This window comes from Miscanthus floridulus, chromosome 12 (genome assembly GCF_019320115.1).
Source record: "Miscanthus floridulus cultivar M001 chromosome 12, ASM1932011v1, whole genome shotgun sequence".
Taxonomy (NCBI): domain Eukaryota; kingdom Viridiplantae; phylum Streptophyta; class Magnoliopsida; order Poales; family Poaceae; genus Miscanthus; species Miscanthus floridulus.
The window spans coordinates 28,739,497-28,760,796 of record NC_089591.1 but is presented as its reverse complement, the minus strand read 5'-3'; the positions used below and the strand labels follow the sequence as shown (position 1 = coordinate 28,760,796).

The following is a 21,300-nucleotide window of genomic DNA, read 5'->3' as shown; positions in this document are numbered from 1 at the left end:
GCACAAATCATAGGGAAAATAGCATGTGTCGTATGCTCGAATTGCACCACATGGGTATACTAGATCGATCTAAGAAGATAGTTTACCTGAGGTAATGATGCTTCTTAACGATGCTTAGTGGAAAGTACAAATATATCATAGCAAGGTGTTTTAGAAACTTTATGGCAACCGAGCTGACACTAAATCCGCTCCACTAAGATGGCATAATAGGCATCATATGTTCAAGATGGTAAAGGACATACATGTCGTATATGGGGAAAATACGATGGATGGGAACAATAGTGTCTACATACCTCAGAATAAAAGGAAATGAGCATATTTTATCTAATAACAAGTTCCACATGCACATGAAGTATTTTTTCTATAGAACATAAGAAAATGGAAGAGCAGGAGTCAGTGCGCCCATACTAGGGGGTCAACCAACTAGCCTAATGGGCCCCACAGCACCCCAATCTTGTGTGGATCCAAGAGACACACTCTCAAATAATTTCCATCCCTTGGGTAAAAAGTCTATTTTCTACGGACAACTCATATTCTTCTCACAAGGATTGAATGGTTCACCCATCATATACCTGAATTATCCAAGTGGCCCCACCAACTAGAACCCACTCAAGCATGAAGGAGGAAGCACCCGACCAAAGGGGGTTGCCTTACCCATCATAGGGGGTTGGCTGACCCCATGGTGGCCGCCTGAAGTCCTAGGTTGCTCTACCAGCCTTCCACCTCCCGCCATGCAAAGAATCACACTTGTGGGAGATCTCCACCCTTGTTTAAATCACAGATTGATCCAAGAGATAATGTTGGAAGCATTTGGATTCATGGGCCCACCTCCAACTACTATAAATAGGGGTATCCCCCTCTACAAAGCATGAACACCACTCCAAGAAGTAGAGAAGCTCCACTTGTATCTTTCTGCTAGTAGGATATTCTAGGGAGTTAGAGTGAGTAGCAAGCTAGTCTCAGGTTTCCTAAATTAGTCTTCTAGGGAGTCTGGTATAGATCTTGTATCCTTTCCCTTTTTAGTAAGATTTTACTTTATTTAATATATTATCTTTCTCTACATTGCTTGTTTCTACTTTGTGCAACATATCCCTTTAGTTGTGTTGTAGTGGTTATCTTAGTATAGTGTGTAAGTTGTATGCTAGCTAAATTGAGTGTATCTCGTTCTTGCTACTAGATCACGCCTTAACCAGTGCTCTAGATGATCTATGTGTACACAACTAGAGTAGTGACCTATAGTGTAGATGTGGTGTATATACTATACTTTGCCTGTGGTTGCTTCTTGTTGCACAGATTATTTGTGGTAGCTAGTAGGTGGTGACATGCCTATCTGGTCTTTGTATTCTACCATGTGTTATTAGGCAAGTTATTAAAATAGTAGGACCACCCCGCTAGGAGCCTTGGCATCAGTTTTGCCTGTTGCTTTTTTCTCATCGAGTCATCCCCGTGTGCTTTTGCCTCAGAACTCTTTCTTGCTAACTATAACATGTCTTGTTGAGTGTTAACCATAGAAGTAGAGGTCGACCATAGGAAGATTTTTGTCACTTGTCCTACCGCCTAGCTATACCTTACTTGTTGTGAGTTATCTCTATCTTTGGTGTCATCACTATCCTTCTCATTTATCATTTACCCCCACTATACTTTGATAGCTAAGTTGTGGTAACACTAAGATCTCTAATTTACTATTATTCCTAGCCACCATTTTTCATGTGGATTAAATAAATAATGATACCATGGAATACTTCTTAGTGAAGTGCTACAACTATGTTCTGCGTAGTTGCAGAATATTCTACTTGAGTATAAGAAGTACCAACAAACAGAAGTTGTCTGTGTTTCATACCACCGACTAGTAAATTTATATTTGCGTGTTTTGTTTTGATGGTTTAGAATTTAGCGGCTCAAGATTTATATTATTAGGCAAGAGCCATACATCTAGTCGGGTGGTGTTGATGATGTTCCTGAGCCTAGTCAAGCGCTCAAGTCTATAGTATGTTTTACAAATGTGTGTGTGTGTGTGTTTAGAGAAGAATATGTTGTGAATAAGTAGAAAGCTTCCAAAGAACAAGAAAGGATGCCCCTATTGTCCCTTATATAGTTGAGAGGGCACAAAGGGCAAGAGAAGAGCAGCGGGAATCCTACACATCAGCAAGTCTTTAGGGGAGCCCCTTGGATGTGCATCGTGGCATCCAATCACCACCACTATTGCCATTTCAATGAAGTCATGGTGGAGATCGTTCGAGTAACCAGCTGTTGGCAGTCATGTCCATCCAGGGGTTGGTGGAACAAGGTCACTATAGAAGTCAGTTGTCCTACATCATCCTGTTCCACCCAAGGCCGTCCATGCTCCCGGTGTATCCATAGTGTCAGTGTTTTGTAAACTAGACTAGTAAACTTATACGATTGCCGCGCTGCTCTAGGAAGACGATGGTAGCATCCAAAAGACATGAGGATTTATACTAGTTTAGGCTGGAGCCCTATGTCTAGTCTCAGAGATGATCGAGTGCGTGTTCCTCGCTCGAATGCTCTGAAGTTCTTACAATGGGGGTGCAAGAATGGTGGAAGAGGTTGGAGAGCTAGAGCTCGGAGATGGACTGCCCGAAGGGAAGCTCTAGGAGCCCTACTATGATGGAGAATGAGTGAAATGGTAGAGGATGTCTGAAGATGGTGCCCTGGCTACCCTTATATAGAGTTTGGGGCCAGGGCGTGTACAGAGAAGGAGGTTCTCCCGACTGAAGGGTCATGAGCCTGAGGGAGGTCCAAGCTAACTTGGCTTGCAAGCTATGCCGTCTTGTAGTGCACGTCCGGGCATGGTTGTTGTCATAGTCCTGTGGCCACATCACGGCATGGCGTGGCATGGTGCTACTATGCCGGTCGTGGCGGCACTATAGGCACGATGGTGGTTCGCTAGCCGTCCAATGCGACTGGTCTTCGCCATGGTCTTCATCATCGCCTTCTGGTTTCCTAGGGCGTCGTACAGGAGTTGGTTGCCCCCTAGGTTGTCGATCGCTTTGATGGTTGGAGGAGCTAAGGGCCATGACCCCGATCGTTGGGGTCGTGGCTTCCACCGGTCCGGATGGCCTCTAAGTCAAGCCTTCATTGTTGATCCCATCCTGTAGTGGATGGAATCGTACATGCGTCTTGTCAGGCCGTATTTGGCGGGTGGTTATCGTACTAGTCATCATCGCCTTGGGAGGTATTGTCTTATCTGAGCCGTGTGGTGTAGGGATGGCGTCTGACCAGACCGAGGTGATCGCTGTCCCTCGGTCCTTGCGGGGTTAGAGTGGCATGCCTACCCTTGTAGAGCAGGCGTGCCTAGCTGTGTTCAACCTCTCCCCGTTCTTCCTAGGGGTCAGGACGGTGGAGAGGTCGTGCGTCTCTTACACGCTGTGCGCCTAAGTCTGATGAAGGGGTCGTGACCGGCCCCCGCCTTAACGCTTGGCCTGGTTTTCTTGGATCAGTTGGGCCTCGATCGTTTGGGCTCCCGCTGCCTGACGTATCATGGGTCGCTCGGCTTGCTAACTAATCGATGCCTTGAGACACCCAAGGTTATAACCTCGACAGTAGCCCCCCAAGCATTTTTGTGATCACAAAGTGATTGTGAAAGCATTGAGATGCGTGTGTATTCATGCGCGGGTTTGTAGTCGTGGCCTATTCAAGCTTTGTCGCTCGACTCCTTATGGGTTGGTGTGTTCAATGCGGTAGGTGGCCGTTACGTTAGTCCTTGTCAGGACGCCCTGACCATGTGGTACATGATTGCTAAGCTTTGTTGTGCCAGTGTGCCATGCTTTGGGGTTCGTGACCCAGGTGGGGCCAAGTGGTCTTGTCGATGCTGTTTCGGTCCTGCCTTTAGGAGGGTTTCGATTTCCCAACCTCACGTGGGCATCTGACTTTAGTTGTGGCCTCCCATGGTTCGCCACATGGCGTGTGGGTCTCATGCTGCTCAGTCCATCCTAGGCCTATAAATGGAGGCATTTCTACCGTTTGAGGCACCCATGGCTGTAATTACAAATTGCTCTTCTACTTTCCTGCTAAGAGAGTGAGGGAATAGGAGAGAAAAGTTCAAGGAGAACCATGTAGTCTCCGTCATGCGTTTCTCTAGTGGATGATAGTGGTGGTAGGAGCCAGTGTCGCCTCTTCCAATAGCTGGTGCTAGAAGGGATCTTGCGAGCGGAGGAGGAAGGGATGGCATGGCTGTCGTGTAGGGGGTAGTGCAGCCTTTGTGACATGGTTGCACTTTGGCCTCCCTTTGCTCCATCTTGGCACCAGAGTGGTTGCTAAGGTGCTTGTTAGAGCTAGGCAGTCTTGCCGCTCTCTTCTTCCCTGTGCTTTGTTCCCTAGGGGCTACGATGCTGCGAGAGGGCCTACGAGGTCATTTTTTGCTTTGTCTCGCCTCCCCCTGCGGTGTTGCTCCCTGAGGGTTTTTTCAGTGATACCACCACTAGGGTGTGGTGGTATTAGTTTTGCATTCTTTGTGTATAGATCGACCGCACATCACTTTGTAGTCATGAGATATGAATAAAAGCTCAAGGAATCCTTCTTCCGAAGTTGTTGTGGCTCTTTGCGAGGCCATGGTGAGCCCCCAGGCCTTTTGGCTGGATTTGGGCTTGTTGGTATTGAACCAAGGTTATCTAAGTGGGTCATAGACCTTTCACCATGCAGGGTGGCAAGGTTGCAGGGCAACCTTGGGCCCACTCGAGTCCTTCGGTCGAGGTTGGTCGGGTACTTGGTCCTCTTTTGTGTTTGTGAGCTCGAGGATGTAAGCTTCGAGTGAGTCATTGGCCTCACGCCACGTAGGGCGACGAGGTCGTCAAGTGACCTTGGACCTCTCCTCCTGAGTGTTAGTGCGCTCGAGGACGCAGGTTTTGGGTGAGTCAATGGCCTCTCGCCGTGCAGGACGGCAAGGTCACCGAGAGACCTTGGACCTCTCCTCCAGCGTGTCTGCGAGCTCAAAAGTATAGGTTCTGGGTGAGTCATTGGCCTCTCGCCGCACAGGCGATGAGGTTATCAAGCGACCTTGGACCTCTCCTCCCGAGTGTTGGTGAGCTCGAGGATGCAGGCTTCGAGTGAGTCATTGGCCTCTTGCCACGCAGGGCAGCGAGGTCGCCGAGCGACCTTGGACCTCTCCTCCCGAGTGTCTACGAGCTCGAGAGTGTAAGTTTCGGGTGAGTCATTGGCCTCTCACCGCATAGGGCGGCAAGGTCGTTAAGCAACCTTGGACCTCTCCTCCTGAGTGTTGGTGAGCTCAAGGACGTAGGCTTCAAGTGAGTCATTGGCTTCTCACCACGCATGGTGGCGAGGTCGTCGAGCGACCTTGGACCTCTCCTCCCGAGTGTCTACGAGCTTGAGAGTGTAGGTTTTGGGTGAGTCATTAGCCTCTCACAGCACAGGGCGGCGAGGTCGTCAAGTGACCTTAGACCTCTCCTCCTGAGTGTTGGCGAGCTCAAGGGTTGCCTCATGAAGTCATGAGGAAGGCGCTGCTATGCGACTTTTAGCTGCCCATGGCGACGATCCCTCCTAAGCGGGTGTACGAGGCTGGTTTCAAGTCGTTGTTTTGGGGCGTGGGAAGAGCTGGCTATGGCCTGGTCCTGGCTATCAGGATCGCTCAGGCCTAGCTTCGGCTTCCTTCTGTTGTCCTTCCCGACCCCGAGGGGTCGTACTACCATGTCGCAAGTGTTGATGTTTCTTAACGACTATTAGAGGATTCCGCAAGCGCATAGAACTATCACGTAGCACTTCGCTCGGTGAGTACTGAGTGTCAAATTTATAATTTATCCCACATGAAGGCGGAAAGCTAGAATTTATAAGTGGACTAGGATTTGCTAGGAAGGCTTGAGTTGATCCTAGGTAGGTGAACGATAGTGAAGGATGAGTGTGAACTACCTAAACTAACTACTAAATACAAGCTAATGAGAGATAGCTAGGTGGGAGAGCGAGCAATTTATCTTTGTAGTAACTAAGGGTAAACAAATAACTACTAAATACAAGCTAACCAGAGAAATGCGATAGTACTTTGGGGCACAACCCGCCTACCAACTAGGAGAGTTAAATAGACAAGGTCTACCATGAGCCCTATGATTTAATAGCTAGACCTATCGTGGTGGAATATAGAGGATGGACAAGGCTGTCACCACTTGCCACCTACCACAATCTATCTAGAGGCTTAGTCGTATCCATAGGTAATCTATAGCCTAAGCACCATGCTTAATCTATAAACTTACTACTTCGATCCAAGCTCCAATGAAATGAGATCAAAGCACCCTAACCAGACGGTGGAACCGGTACAAATGAAAGACTACTAATGATAAGATAACCTATGCGACTAATGCCAAACAACAAGCACCTAAGCTCACTAATGATAAACACTACTGACTAAGTACTTAAAGTAAAGCAAGCAATACTAGAATAAAGTACTAAAATAAATACTGAATAAAATAATGGAGAAATGAAAGAATTACAAAGGAGCTATACCAGACCTAGAAGACTCTTTCGGACTCCGAGAAGCTCCGCTCTTGCTCTACTCCACTACTAGTCTACTACTCTATAGTTAATGCTAAGGTAGAAAGCTAAGAGAAGCTTCGAGAGCTTGGAAATGAATGGGGCCTTCTCCACCAAGCTCCAAACCCACTATTTATAGTGTATGGTGAGGGGAGGGGTATTTGTACGCAGTGGCAAGGTCGGTGGCCACCCTAGGGCGCCGGGCGGCGGTACTAGGGCGCCGGCCAGCCGTTGGATGCACCGTCTTGCATCCAAGGGTGCTGGTTGCTCCTCCAAGGCGGTTATGAAGACAGCACATGGTGAAACTCAGACGGTAGATCGGTTGGTAAGTCGGTTGGAGGCCCCCAAGTGTATGACAATGGGCCCATGAATCCACCGGCATCAAATCTTGTCAGTTGATCAAACCGCCTTGAATGGACGCTTCTCATTGGCTCTGGAGCAGCTCCCACGGATCGGTGACGTGGCAGGGCCACCTAGGGGGTTGGGCAGTGCCATAGTGGGGCTGGGCGGTAGGCCCAAGCGGGCCTAAGGCCTCCTGCCACGTCCACTTGCTCAATATGTCCATATTTGTCACCTTTTTTGCCAAAATTTATCATATTTTCTACATACAAATAATTCTACAAGCACAAATGAAACTAGGTGAAATTTAAACATAATTCTTCACATGTGATGATGATTTACCTCATTTTCCCATGCTTTTGGGTGAAATGTTGATGGTCAAAACAGGTGTTAGTGATCGTCAACAAGCTCCCCCAAGCTACCCCTTTGCTGTCCTCAGCAAATATACGGGTTTAGCATGGAATAGGTGTTGGATCAGGAGTTGCGTACTATGTAACACCCTGCAAAGACTTGTCACAAACAAATACTATCTCTTAAGTTGAACATGATAGCACTTAGAAATTTCACCATCAGTCTTAGCAATGTGGGACTTATAGCTTTCACATTGATACAAGCAGTTGCAAGAATGTGTAGCTAGATAGATAGTTTTTGCCTACTTTGGTTTAACTCAAACTTTCTAGAGGTTTTTAAATAATTTGAAAAGAAAACTTGCCTAAGTTCTTCAGATGGTACACTCAAGTCACTCAATGGTGTTTGAAATCCTCACAAAGGCCATGAATTTTAACCTTAATTTCTATCCTAAAGCTTATGTGGAGCTCAAGGTAGGGGTAAAGGTATAGCTTACTTGAATTGAATTTATTGCTAAGTCAAACACTTGGATCACAAGGAGCAACAAGTCATACAAATTGATCAAGAGGTGCATGTGTGGTATATTTGGTGGAAGTGGTACTCCTTTGAGAAGTTTCCCTTCTCTAGATTGTTTTTGAGAGGGCATGGCTACTTTTCTTTTTCTCACTCTCTTTTTTTGAACACTAGTGCTTTTTGCTCTTTTATTCTCTCTCAATTTTTTTTCTATAGCCCCATGCTTCTCTTTTGATGTAAGATAGCATAGAGAGGTAACTTTGATTCTCATAGAGCAATAATCAATGGAATGCATATATGGATGCGTATCCCTAATGTAGGAATAGCATAAATATGTGGGTGTACGTGATCTTGATCAAAAAGCATGAAAAGTTTCTATACTAAGATCAACAAGGCTTGAAAAGGCTCAAAACAAACAAGCAACTTTTATTGTGGCTTTATCATGTATGAATGTGTATGTAAGTATTTGGCTCTGGTAGTAATTTATCACCACTGAGGAACTTCTAGCAAGAGAGTTTAGCATTTTATAAAACAAAACTCCAGGTTGTCTTTACCATTCCTCAAATAGATTCAAAGATTTACTCTAATCATAGCATACAACATATCTCACAAAAAGCCTATTCTTGGTTCTAGCATTTGCAACCCACGAAAGCATTCAACTTAAGATGAACTCTAAGTTTATCATGCTCAAAACTTAAAAAGTATAAGGATGTATAACAAGCTTTTGCAAAGTATCACAGAGCAACTATTCATCGTCTCCAAATAATTTTATCATCATTTTATTAGAGCAGAGTTTCTCTCAGAATAATTTAAAGGCACTCCTCTCTACATTTTTTTTATCATGAATATTGAAATATAAAGCAAATATGAATGTAAAGAGAAGGTTTAAGATTTTCATACCTGAGCGGGGAGAGACATCTCCCCCAAGCTTGCCTTTTGCATAGGTTGGAATGTCTTCTGACGGCTCTTTTGATTCTTTCTTTATTGACTAACTAATACTATTAGAATACATAAATAACTAGCTAAACCTATAACTGCTAGATAACTTATTCAGCAGGGATGCTATAGAATTTTATTCATTATTACTAAATATCTTTTTTTCATATGTTGCTTTAAATGCATATCTATCCTATCAGGCATTAGCTACTACAGACTATTTATTAACATAGAGTAGCTGAATGCAACTAACCTATCATGCAATGTGAAGCAACTTTATTGGAAATGAAATGCAACTAACGAAATGTGGAAAATAATTGCAAGGAATAGAAAACTACCTTTTTGTCGGGCTCAAGGTTATTCGTCCTTGGGCGGAGGCGTTTCCTCTTGTTCCACCTCAGAGGCCTTGTCCGGATTAGGATAAGGGGATGATGAATTTGAGAACGGATCTTTCTTTTTACGCCATCTCTCTCTATTCTTCTTCTTGACAGGTTTCTCCGTCTCTTTAATCGGCTTTGGTTTCATCTTGATTCTCTTCGAATGCTTTTTCTTTACCTGTTTCTCATCAAAGAGGGGTTGTCCAGAGGTAAAAACAAATATTTCTTTTCTTCCAACAAAATGAAATCACTATACCACAGCCAATTTGTAGCGACTCCAAATCGGTCGCTATAAGTCATTATAGCAACTGATCAACATTATAGCGACCGATGTAAAAGTCACATTAATATTTATAGCGACCGATAGGGTTTATAGCGACCGATAGTTGGACAATAATATTTATAGCGACCGATGACCTGTTACATGTTTTAGCAACCAATGGTTTAAGGATATCAAACTTTTTAGCAATCAATAATCTGTCGCTATGAGCTGGCACCATTATATAATTAATTTCACATTATACCATATAATTTTAGGCTTGTTTAACATCCATACAAGTTCACGGTACGCATCAACCACAAAATTGTATAAACAAATCTCATATTCATTGAAATGAACATTTGTACAATTGTAGTTTGGATAAATTCTACAACAGGGCACCTACTACACAGGCACATAAACCCATGAACTTCTAAAGAGTTCACTATACAGAAGACCAAGCCTACCCTAGCAGTCCAAAAACTATGGCTAGAAACACATCTGAGCGCTCCACGCCTTTTAGCCCATCTTCCATGAGAACTCTAAATAGCTTGTCGACACCATCAAGCATGCTGCTAACTCGCACCTCCCAGAACTACATGCCTGAAATCCACATGCAATCCAATATAAGTATTCTGGTATTCAGCTAGGATCCAATAAGTAGACAGGTAGACAGGTGCAGTAAGAATAGATCAGTCCTATCGCTGTAAGTCTAAATCTGACAAGAAATATAAACGTAAGATGACAACCTTTCCACATAATTTTATAGCAGACAAATAAAGTCCATATATGCAGACAACATGATTTGCAGGCTTGATTCAATTAGAAAAAAGAATATGTAGTGCTGGCAAGTGGAACTAGAACCCTTCGAAGTACCATCAGAAATTTAGAATGCAAATAACCAATATTATAACTGTGATGTGAATAACTGTAAGTTTTAGCAACAGTGCCCATGATAGGATTACGGATCCTACCGCGTAGATCACGGAGTCTGTAGGGGTGAGAGGGAGGTGGAGCAGGCTGGGAACCTCGCTGCTGGCGGCTGGACGCCGTGGTGGAGGATGGGCGGCGGCGGCTGTAGCCCTAACCCTCGCGTAGCTACAGTAACGGCGGCACTGTTCACGCGTGAACAGTAGAGGCGGCTAGGGTTTCTCCCAGCTCCCTGAGGAAGCCAGAAACAATGATATGTTTCTGCTTAATTTCCCAAATAGAGTCTTACAGATATTTATATGTCTCTCTAATAGCGATAATTATAAAATAACCCTCTAAAAATACTATAATTGCGACAATTATATGGGCCATAGCCCTTTGATGGCCGGCTCCCCTCCTAGCCCCTAGCTGGACTGCGACGGCTGTAGGGGATGCCGGTCATAACAGCCCAATATCATGCGTTCAGATAAAAGTGAGGCAAAATAAAGAGTAGTCAACATGTCCTGGACTTTTTGCTCACAGTTTAGAATAGATGAAATGAAAGTGTACTCACGTGAATGAATGTCTAACTGGTTCGAGTGCTGTACTAAGATCATATATGGGACATGAGTGCCATCTGGGTTGTTCTTTCTGAAGCATCATGTACAGTGATCTCAAGTGGCAATACTTTACAAGTGTTTTTAGTGGCTTAACAATGGCATCATCTACAATGGCAATACTTTGTAAGTATTTTTACTGGCTTAACAATGGCACCATGAGGTTGGTCATGATTTTGACACAGTAAAAAGATGTCGTAAGATTTCTGGGAATATTTGATTCTAGAGACAACATGAGCATGTCCATACATTCATTGCCTAGTGGTAGAACAGCTTCTAGAAATTTAGAACTTGCCTCAAAGAAAATGAATTAGCTAGGAGATAGAAGCATCATAAGAACTGATCTCAAAGCCAGCTCTTGCTCCTCTTTAAACAATTTCATGGGGATGTTTTTCAGTGTTAAATCCATTGCTAGTGAGCACAGCGAAGCATGAGGTAGAGAAAATAAGATCTGAGCTATTATCATGACAACACTGGCAGTCTTTCCTGAAAGTAGCAGTAGAAATTTAATGATCTGGCAGTTCAAAAGTGAGAATATGCACGAACTCTCTGAAAACACATTATGCACAGCACTAACACATCGAACGGATCTTGAGAGTTAAAAAGAAAGAAATATATTGAGCTGAATTTGATAATATGCCCAAGCCTCTGTTGTACTAATTTTAAACAATTCTTTTTCACACAACTGGGAGAAAATATTATCACAAGGAGCTAAGGAACGCTCTATGTATTCCTTGATTGTATTTAAGTGTACGTGAAATTCTAATACCATACCATGGTTGCTGAGAAGCACAATTACTTTATCAGTCTACAGAAAATATCTATTGCACACAATCATTCAATGGTTAATGCAAAGCAATAGTACTACTGTTACTGTGTAGTAAAATTTCTGAGGTAATGAATTTTTTTTGCTAATTGCTGTGTTACTTATAAGCGGATATCTAACAGACTAATATAGAATACATCACCATGATTGCTAGGAAGTGGTTAGTTTCTAGCTGTAAATAAAATGTGTTCAGAACAGTCAATGCCAGATACAACATGATAAACACAAACCCCAACTTCAGCTTGGATAGGTTCAAACAAAAAACAACATATGTTTGGCACTGTTAAACAGATAAATTACCTTCAAAGGGTTTTTTAACCCATTAATAGCTTGAAAATCAACTTTAAGATGCCAAGGAACCAAAGGACCAAAACCACGAGTTGTATCCTTGTCACAGCTCATGGCAATGACATCAAGAGTTCGACCATGGAAACACCACATGAAGAGACAAGCAAAGCCTGCAAAGCAGCAAACATTTTGGCAAATGAGTGAATTTCCTGCTTCTGAAGATCTGAAATTTACGATTAATATTGCGCACACCAAACTTGCATTCTTGGCATACACATGGAGACCAAAGGACGCACTGTCTACCTCATGGGCATTCGTCATGCACATGGAGACCAAGGTACGTTTTTTTCATCTATTCTTATAACCAACTGATTTTTCATCTATGTTAGTTCAGAAGCGGTAAGTACTAGTATCTATCTCTACTAAGCAACCATGTGAAAAGCAGTCGCAAGCAAGCAAGCAAGCAACGGATGTTTTGTTGGTCATGTGGGCTTGCATGTATTAGCCATGAATCCCAAGAAACTCATACGAGCTTAGCTAGTAAATTGAATAAGAAAGCATGTGAGCAGAGAAAGTCAGAACAGGTTTACCTGCAGCTGTTAACAGCCTGGAACAGAGAGAGAGAGCAGATCGACGATGGGACGAATGGAAAACAAATTAAAAAGCTACAATCAAAGTGCGAGATTCTACCTGGATAGTGACGAAGCGGAGGAGCCACCAACAAATCCTTGCTTGTCCTCGATGAATTGGGAGTGGGAGCCAGTCGCCGGGGCGGAAGGTGGATGTCGGCCCCGCCGCTGGGAGCTCCAGGACTGGTGAGCGAGGTGCGAGCAGCAGCCGGGGAAGATGGTGTCAACAATTATGATGGATAAGTCTCATGTGTGGCTGGTCTTTGTGAGGCTATGATGCTCACATGGTCATGGTCCTTGTGGCTGTTTTTCTGTTTTTAGGACAGCATCTTAGACTAGAGGACAGCATCTTAGAGGACAGCATCTTAGCTAGGACAGCATATTAGCATCTTAGACTAGCATCTTGGCATATGCTTGGCTGGCTAGCAACCTATAAATATGTAACCCCAACCCCTCAGGTTGGTATGGCATTTGTGTGAGCTTGTGTGAGAAATAGACAAGAAAATTGCCCCAACTCCTAGTGTCATCCTCTCTCGATGAGAGTAAGAATTCTGCTACTACCAAGAGTGAGAATTCAGCGACTAACAACTGGTATCAGAGCCGTATTATCCTGTAGCCTGAGCATCTCTTGCTCATCTTCTCTCCCAGCCCCACAACAGCCCCAGCTGTTGGCAGCAGTAGCTCCTCCGGCCGCTCCTGTTCACTCCTCTCCTAGCTCGTCTGAAGCAGCCCTCTCCCCACGCAGCAGCCCTCCGATAGCGCGTCATGTCCGTAGGGCAGTCTCAGCGCTCGGTCGCCTCGAGCACGCGGCGTCGGCAGGAGGCCGAACTTGCCGCGGCAGAGGAACGCGAGCGAGCGGCGGCAGAGACCGCTGCGGCGGCGGCAAGGGCGTCGAGGCTGGCAGCGGCGGAGCTGGCAGCAGCCAAAGCGGAGGCGGAGGCTGCGGCGGCGGCGAATGCAGCGCGTGCGGCGGCAGCAGAGGTCGAGGCTCTGCGCGGCAGCATCGGCAGCTCCATTTCCGCTGACGACACTGCCGACGCGGACCTCGAGCTGCTAGGGAGGGAGGCAGCGCGAGCGCGGGCGGCGCAGTGGGCAGCCGCGCACGTCCACGAGCGTGGCGGTAGCCCAGACAGGCGCGGACGCGCCGGCGGCGCTCCTGGAGGAGGCGCGCACGGCGGTGGCGCTCCTGGGGCAGCCGTGCACGCCCACGAGCGCGGCGGCAGCCCAGACAGGCGCGGACGCGCCGGTGGCGCTCCCGGAGGAGGCGCGCACGGCGGCGGCGCTCCTGGAGGAGGCGCGCACGGCAACGGTGGCGGACGGGTCGATGGAGAGCGCGGCCTTCACAGGCAGCGTGGCTCTCTCTCCCCGGATCGGTACCGTGGTTACCACGGGCTCCAGGCTGTTGTCAGGGACGTCGGTCCCGGCGGTGGGTGGCCTACCCTCACCAAGACCAACTACGTCGAGTGGGCTGCGGTGATGAGGGTAAAGCTCTAGGTGCGGCACATGTGGGAGGCAGTCCGGTATGGCGACGTCGACTACGACCTAGATCGACGGGCGCTGGATGCTCTCATCGCTGCAGTCCCGCCCGAGATGCAGTTCTCGCTTACCAGCAAGCGGACTGCCAAGGAGGCTTGGGACGCCATCGCTGCGGCACGCATCGGCAGCGACCGCGCCCGCAAGTCCACACTGCAGGCACTTCGCAAGGAGTGGGAGAACCTGGCCTTCAAGCCAGGTGAGGACGTTGATGACTTTGCTCTCCGTCTCAACACTCTGTTGCAGAAGATGGTGCAGTTCGGCGACAACACTTACGGCGAGGAGAGAGCTGTCGAAAAGCTCTTCCGCTGCGTCCCCGAGAAGTACAAGCAGATGGCTCGCTCGATCGAGTCTCTGCTGGATCTCTCCACGATGTCGATCGAGGAGGCGATAGGTCGCCTCAAGGTCGTCGACAGCGATGAGCCACAGTCCCTCTCGGGGCCCATCACCACTAGCGGGAAGCTCCTCCTCACTCGGGAGCAGTGGCTTGCCAGCCAAGGTGACCGGAGGAAGGGGGAGCCTTCTTCCGCGACAGGTGGCCGCAAGCGTGGCAAGCCACGCAAGGCGCGCAGAGACGCCCAGGCCGGGGCGCGAGGACGTGCCGAGGGTGATGCCCGCGGAGGCGCCCAGGGCGGCGCCGCCGGCAGGCACAAGCCGGCACGAGACGACGCCTGCCGCAACTGCGGCCAGCTTGGCCATTGGGCCAAGGACTGTCGACAGCCACGACGCGGCCAGGCCCACGTCGCACAGGCGGAGGAGGAGCCGGCTCTGTTCATGGCACATGCCAGCATCGAGCTACCTCCAGCGGCACCGGCCGCAGCGGCTCTCCTCCACCTTGACGAGCCAAAAGCACACGCCCTCCTCGGCGATAGCTCCGGCAACGACAAGACTGACGGGTGGTGCCTCGACACCGGCGCCACCCATCACATGACCGATCGACGGGAGTTCTTCACCGAGCTTGACTCTAGCGTCCGAGGCTCCGTCAAGTTTGGGGATGCCTCCGGCGTGGAGATCAAGGGCGTCGGCTCCATCATCTTCACCGCTGTGTCTGGTGAGCACAGGCTGCTCACCGGAGTCTACTACATCCCCGCGTTGAGGAACTCCATCATCAGCTTGGGACAGCTGGATGAGAACGGTTCGCGCGTGGTGGTTGAGGACGGAGTCATGAGGATTTGGGATCGTCGTCGTCGCCTTCTTGCCAAGGTATCCAGAAGCGCAAATCGACTCTACGTCCTTAACGTGCAGGTGGCACAACCCCTCTGTCTCGCTGCTCGTCGGGACGACGAGGCGTGGCAGTGGCACGAGCGTTTCGGGCACCTTCACTTTGAGGCCCTGAAGCGGCTCAGTGCCACGGAGATGGTGCGAGGCCTGCCGTGCCTCGACCATGTGGAGCAGCTCTGCGACGTCTGCGTGTTGACGAAGCAGAGGCGACTCCCTTTTCCCCAACGGGCGAGCTTTCGAGCCAAGGAGAGGCTCGAGCTCGTGCACGGGGACTTGTGTGGCCCGGTGACACCGGCCACACCGGGAGGACGACGCTACTTCCTGCTGCTCGTCGACGACCTCTCCCGGTACATGTGGGTGATGGTCCTCGGCAGCAAGGGAGAGGCTGCGGACGCCATCAGACGCGCGCAGGCTGCTGCGGAGGCGGAGTGCGGCCACAAGCTGCGCGTGCTGCGCACCGACAACGGCGGCGAATTCACGGCGGCTGAATTCGCGTCGTACTGCGCTGACGAGGGCATTCAGCGCCACTACTCCGCGCCGTACAGCCCGCAGCAGAACGGCGTCGTCGAGCGGCGCAACCAGACGGTTGTGGGGATGGCTCGGGCCCTCCTCAAGCAGAGGGGGATGCCGGCTGTCTTCTAGGGAGAGGCGGTGGTGACGGCCGTCTACATCCTCAACCGCTCGCCTACCAAGGCGTTCGACGGCAGGACGCCGTACGAGGCTTGGCATGGGCGCAAGCCGGCGGTCTCCCACTTGCGGGTCTTCGGCTGCCTCGCGTTCGCCAAGGAGCTTGGCCACATCAGCAAGCTCGACGACAGGAGCACTCCGGGAGTGTTCATCGGCTACGCAGAGGGCTCGAAGGCCTACCGCATCCTCGACCCGAAGACACAGCGTGTGCGCATGGCGCGCGACGTTGTGTTCGACAAAGGGCGAGGATGGGCGTGGGACAAGGCAGTGGATGACGGCTCGGCTCCGACGTACGACGACTTCACTGTCGAGTACGTCCACTTCGAGGGAGCTGGGGGAGTAGGCAGTTCTTCTTCGGCGAGCGCGTCTACCCCTGTCTCCGAGCCTCCACCGACCACGGCACCTGCTACTCCGACAGCACCACGCTCTCCAGCCAGGACCTCGGCTGCGATGAGCTCTTCGCCGGCTCCACCACAGCCGGCAACGCCACGCACTCCAGCACCGACAGGCACCACTCCGGGCACGTCTACTCCACCACCAGCTCGTGTCGAGCACGGCCCGGTTGAGCTCGCTACTCCGCTCTCTCACGACGAGGAGCGCGTCAACGCGTACCACGACGGCGAGCCGTTGCGGTACCGTACGGTGGAGAACCTTCTCGGCGACCAGCCGGTGCCGGGACCGGTGCCTCACGACCTGGAGGCGCAGTTGCACCTTGCGTGTGACGACGGCGAGCCTCGGTCGTTTGCAGAGGCCGAGAGACACGCGGCATGGCGCGCCGCGATGCAGTTGGAGATGGATGCGGTTGAGAAGAACCACACCTGGGAGCTTGCTGACCTTCCTCGTGGTCACCGCGCGATCACCCTTAAGTGGGTGTACAAGTTGAAGAGGGATGAAGCCGGCGCCATCGTCAAGCACAAGGCTCGCTTGGTGGCACGAGGTTTCGTGCAGCAGGAGGGGGTCGACTTCGACGACGCCTTTGCTCCCGTGGCACGGATGGAGTCCGTGCGACTCCTTGCGCTAGCTGCCCAGGAGGGCTGGCATGTTCATCACATGGACGTCAAGTCGGCGTTCCTTAACGGCGACTTGAAGGAGGAGGTCTACGTGCACCAGCCGCCGGGATTTGCGATCCCCGGCAAGGAGGGCAAGGTGCTCCGCCTGTGCAAGGCCCTCTATGGCTTGCGGCAGGCACCGAGGGCGTGGAATGCCAAGCTGGATTCCACGCTATAGGGGATGGGCTTCGAGCAAAGCCCGCACGAGGCGGCCATCTACCGACGGGGCAATGGAGGTAATGCCCTGCTGGTGGGTGTCTACGTCGACGACTTGGTGATCACCGGCACCAAGGATGCGGAGGTGGCGGCATTCAAGGAAGAGATGAAGGCCACCTTCCAGATGAGTGACCTGGGGCCTCTCTCTCCTTCTACCTGGGAATCGAGGTACACCAGGATGACTCTGGGATCACGCTTCGACAGACCGCCTACGCCAAGCGCGTCGTTGAGCTAGCTGGGCTCACCGACTGCAACCCAGCTCTCACTCCGATGGAGGAGAGGCTGAAGCTGAGCCGCGACAGCACAACGGAGGAGGTGGACGCTACGCAGTACCGGCGTCTTGTGGGGAGCCTTCGCTACCTCGCCCACACACGGCCGGACTTGGCATTCTCCGTCGGTTACGTTAGTCGGTTCATGCAGCGACCGACGACGGAGCACCAGCAGGCTGTGAAGAGGATCATCCGCTACGTTGCGGGGACTCTCGACCACGGCCTCTACTACCCGAGGTGCCCTGGGGCGGCACACTTCGTCGGGTACAGCGATAGCGACCACGCCGGCGACATCGACACCAGCAAGAGCACGAGCGGGATCCTCTTCTTCCTCGGCAAGTGCCTCGTTAGCTGGCAGTCGGTCAAGCAGCAGGTGGTGGCCCTGTCCAGCTGCGAGGCCGAGTACATAGCGGCCTCCACCGCTTCGACTCAGGCGCTCTGGCTCGCTCGACTGCTTGGTGATCTCCTCGGCAGAGACACTAGAGCGGTGGAGCTCAGGGTGGACAGCAAGTCCGCTCTGGCCCTGGCAAAGAACCCCGTGTTCCACGAACGCAGCAAGCACATCCGGGTGAGGTACCACTTCATCCGAGGCTATTTGGAGGAAGGGAGCATCAAGGCGAGCTACATCAACACCAAGGACCAGCTTGCGGACCTGTTCACCAAGCCCCTTGGGAGGATCAAGTTCCTTGAGCTCTGCTCCAAGACCGAGATGGTTCAACTCTCCCACAAGACGACGCACAAGACTTAGGGGGAGAATGATGGATAAGTCTCATGTGTGGCTGGTCTTTGTGGGGCTATGATGCTCACATGGTCATGGTCCTTGTGGCTGTTTTTCTGTTTTTAGGACAGCATCTTAGACTAGAGGACAGCATCTTAGAGGACAGCATCTTAGACTAGAGGACAGCATCTTAGCTAGGACAGCATATTAGCATCTTAGACTAGCATCTTAGACTAGCATGTTGGCATATGCTTGGCTGGCTAGCAGCCTATAAATATGTAACCCCAACCCCTCAGGTTGGTATGGCATTTGTGTGAGCTTGTGTGAGAAATAGACAAGAAAATTGCCCCAACTCCTAGTGTCATCCTCTCTCGATGAGAGTAAGAATTCTCCTACTACCAAGAGTGAGAATTCAGCGACTAACAAATTATACCAGTTGACATGTATATAGAACTTTTAGTATTTGTGAACTTACTGGTTTTTACCTAGCATTATCATCAATCCATGTTTTATCCATGTGCAACCTTCATACAAGACATCATGCAGATTTCAATCTCTCCATTAGAATGGCTAGATTTAACGTTGGCTCGCCACGCCTAACACAACCCTCCTCCTTTACCAGGGCTTGGGACCTGCTATGTTGAGACAACATAGGCGGAGTTATCATGCAGATTTCAATATGAAATAAAAAACATATCGTAAGAACTGAAATAGTTGCATACTTCCACCACATAAAAAAGATGAATAGCTAGGGAAACAGAAACCTACTGATCCAAACAAGTAGAGCTGCTGCCAAAAGCACGTTCAAATGCGAGCCAAGGTGTCCAACTACACGTGGAGCAGCTGCAATTATAATATGATGAGGTCAGATCCGTGCATATATTACTGCTCAAACATATCTCTTAAATATCTACATATTTGCTTGTCGTAAATTATCAGTCATGTCCAATTAGAATATGTGCCTAAATATACTAGGAATATGTATGTGACTTCCTTTCGTGAGCCGAACACCTAATATGCTCGGTGCTTTGCTTATTTCAGATTTTCGACTCAATATACGCTTCTACTTGCAAATACTACTTCATTCTTTCTATAATCTTTATTTATATTAAAAAGAGCCAGGAACCAATTGAATTAGGAGCAATCATGCAGTTTTGTCATATGCCAAGCAGTCAACCTGAAAAAATAACGTTTCCTGTGATATGCATACCAAATGAATGAGATTCAAGAAATACATTTTTAATTGTTTTTTATCAGTTTGATTTCTAGGCTCGTCTTTCTACCAGTAAGGTGAGATAGGTCGTTCACTTGCTGGGCAGTTTCATGGGCACATGAGCAGCATCACGGGGAGGTTCGGGCGTTCGGCCCCAACAGCCAAAATGGAGCAGTTTGAGGAGAGCGGAGCAGAGAGGAGATTTGGGATTTGGGAATCGGCAGCGCCACGAGGAGAGCGGAGCGGAGAGGCTTACCGGAGGTGAGGGAGCGGACTAGGCAGAGCGGATCTTTGCGCGTCGGGGACGGCTTCCCTCTCGGCGAGGACGGCGGCCGCGGCGGCATCGAGGACGGCAGCTGCGGTGGCGAGGACGGCCGCGGCGGTGGGGGTGGCGGCCGCGTATGTGGGGACGGCGGCCGCGGCGGCGAGGACGGCAGCCACGACGGCGACGGCGCCCTCGGCGACGCAGCGGTGGTGGAGATCGGGAGAGAGAGTACGTGAGTTTTTTCTCGGAGAAACTCGAGCCTGGCGGCGGCTGCTGTGGGTGGGCGGTGGGTGTGCTCAAGATAGGGTTTTGGGTGTTATGTATGACAGGTGGACCACGAAAATTACTTTCTGCACGAGTGGGCTGGGCCGAGCTCGTCAAAATGAAACCAGGTTACAGTGACCTATTGTTGGACCCTAATATGTATTTTTACCAACCGATACCAGCAAAATATATGTACATACCAATAATCGGTCAGTATAGAGAAAAATAGCAACCGATGCTCTATTACAAATTTATACAGACCAATAGTTGGACGTTAATATTATGTTTTAGCAACCGTTTTCTGACGCTAATTATTGGTTGTGGTATAGTGAATTGGACTTGACCAGAAGCCACATATATGCAAGCGTTTGTAGTATTAAGGAAAGGACGACCAAGGATTAAAAGTGTATTATCGGCGTCGCCCATGTCTAAGATCATAAAATCTATAGGTACATAAGCAATCCTAACTTTAATTAATAAATCAGTGGCTACTCCCTCAAGATAACAAGTAGATTGATCAGTTAGTTGCACATAAACTGAGGTGGATGCTAGGGGAGTATAAAACAATTTATCATAAGTTTCCTTAGACATGATGTTAATACTAGACCCTAGATCACAAATGTCATTATGAAAAGTGTGGAGGCCTATGGAGCAAGTAATGATTCGGTTCCTAGGATCACCTTTCTTAATAAGAAATCCCCAACCATTCTCAGAGAAGTCATACCTTGCCGTGACAAGGTGGGTTGTCTCTGTGGTTCCCTCAGGTTTGCTAGGAATTCTATTTTTTCATAGAATGAGATAGCAGCAGCAATTTGAGTTAATTGGGTTTCTATCATCTTATTAAAACTAAGTTGATTCTTTAAGATAGAAGAAAACTCATCCAATTTAGCATTTATGTTTTCCAACATCTTGTCATGAACATGTAGTTTCTTATTTATACTATCAGTCATTCTACTTTGACCATAAACAAGATGTTTCAAGAAAGCATAACTATTATTACCTTGATTATTTAAACGAGAAGAAGAGTAATAATTATTACCTCCCTGGTTGTTGGAGCGCTGATTCCAGCCTTGATGTTGTGGACAGAACCCATTGTCGGTGTTGACGAAGTTGTGGTCCTCTTGGGTTTTGGGACAGGCATTGCCCGAATGTCCAACATCTCCACAGACTTCATAAGTCATGTGGGAATCCATGGCTTTGAGTGTCTCTTGGGCACTCACCTTCTCATAATGTTCCACTCGCTTCGCGAGCAGATCCATCTTAGCTGCAAGCATGTCAATTTCTTTAATTGAATGCATACCTCGTTTACAGGGTTGGAGTTGATCATCG

The 21,300-nt window shown here is 48.9% G+C and overlaps 1 protein-coding gene across 1 annotated transcript; it reads right to left on the bottom strand.

The window, feature by feature from the left end:
* Positions 1–9,592: 9,592 nt before the first annotated feature.
* Positions 9,593–21,269, bottom strand: LOC136495644 (uncharacterized). Its single transcript, XM_066491523.1, has 8 exons — positions 21,011–21,269; positions 19,699–20,002; positions 18,998–19,072; positions 18,715–18,753; positions 12,598–12,719; positions 11,920–12,077; positions 11,089–11,274; positions 9,593–9,870 (listed from the first exon to the last, which is right to left on the bottom strand). Exons 1-7 carry the CDS (start codon positions 21,267–21,269, stop codon positions 11,104–11,106), a joined length of 1,128 nt encoding a protein of 375 aa, XP_066347620.1. The 3' UTR covers positions 9,593–9,870; positions 11,089–11,103.
* Between the last annotated feature and the right edge of the window lie 31 nt (positions 21,270–21,300).

Excerpts from the sequence above, each read along its gene's own strand:
- LOC136495644 (XM_066491523.1), bottom strand. The coding sequence starts at position 21,269 with ATGCATTCAATTAAAGAAATTGACATGCTTGCAGCTAAGATGGATCTG. Across the intron at positions 12,720-18,714 it reads TGGATTGATGATAATGCTAG|TCCTGGAGCTCCCAGCGGCG; the intron begins GTAAAAACCAGT and ends CTCGCTCACCAG. Across the intron at positions 11,275-11,919 it reads GGTTAAAAAACCCTTTGAAG|ACTGCCAGTGTTGTCATGAT; the intron begins GTAATTTATCTG and ends CTTTCAGGAAAG.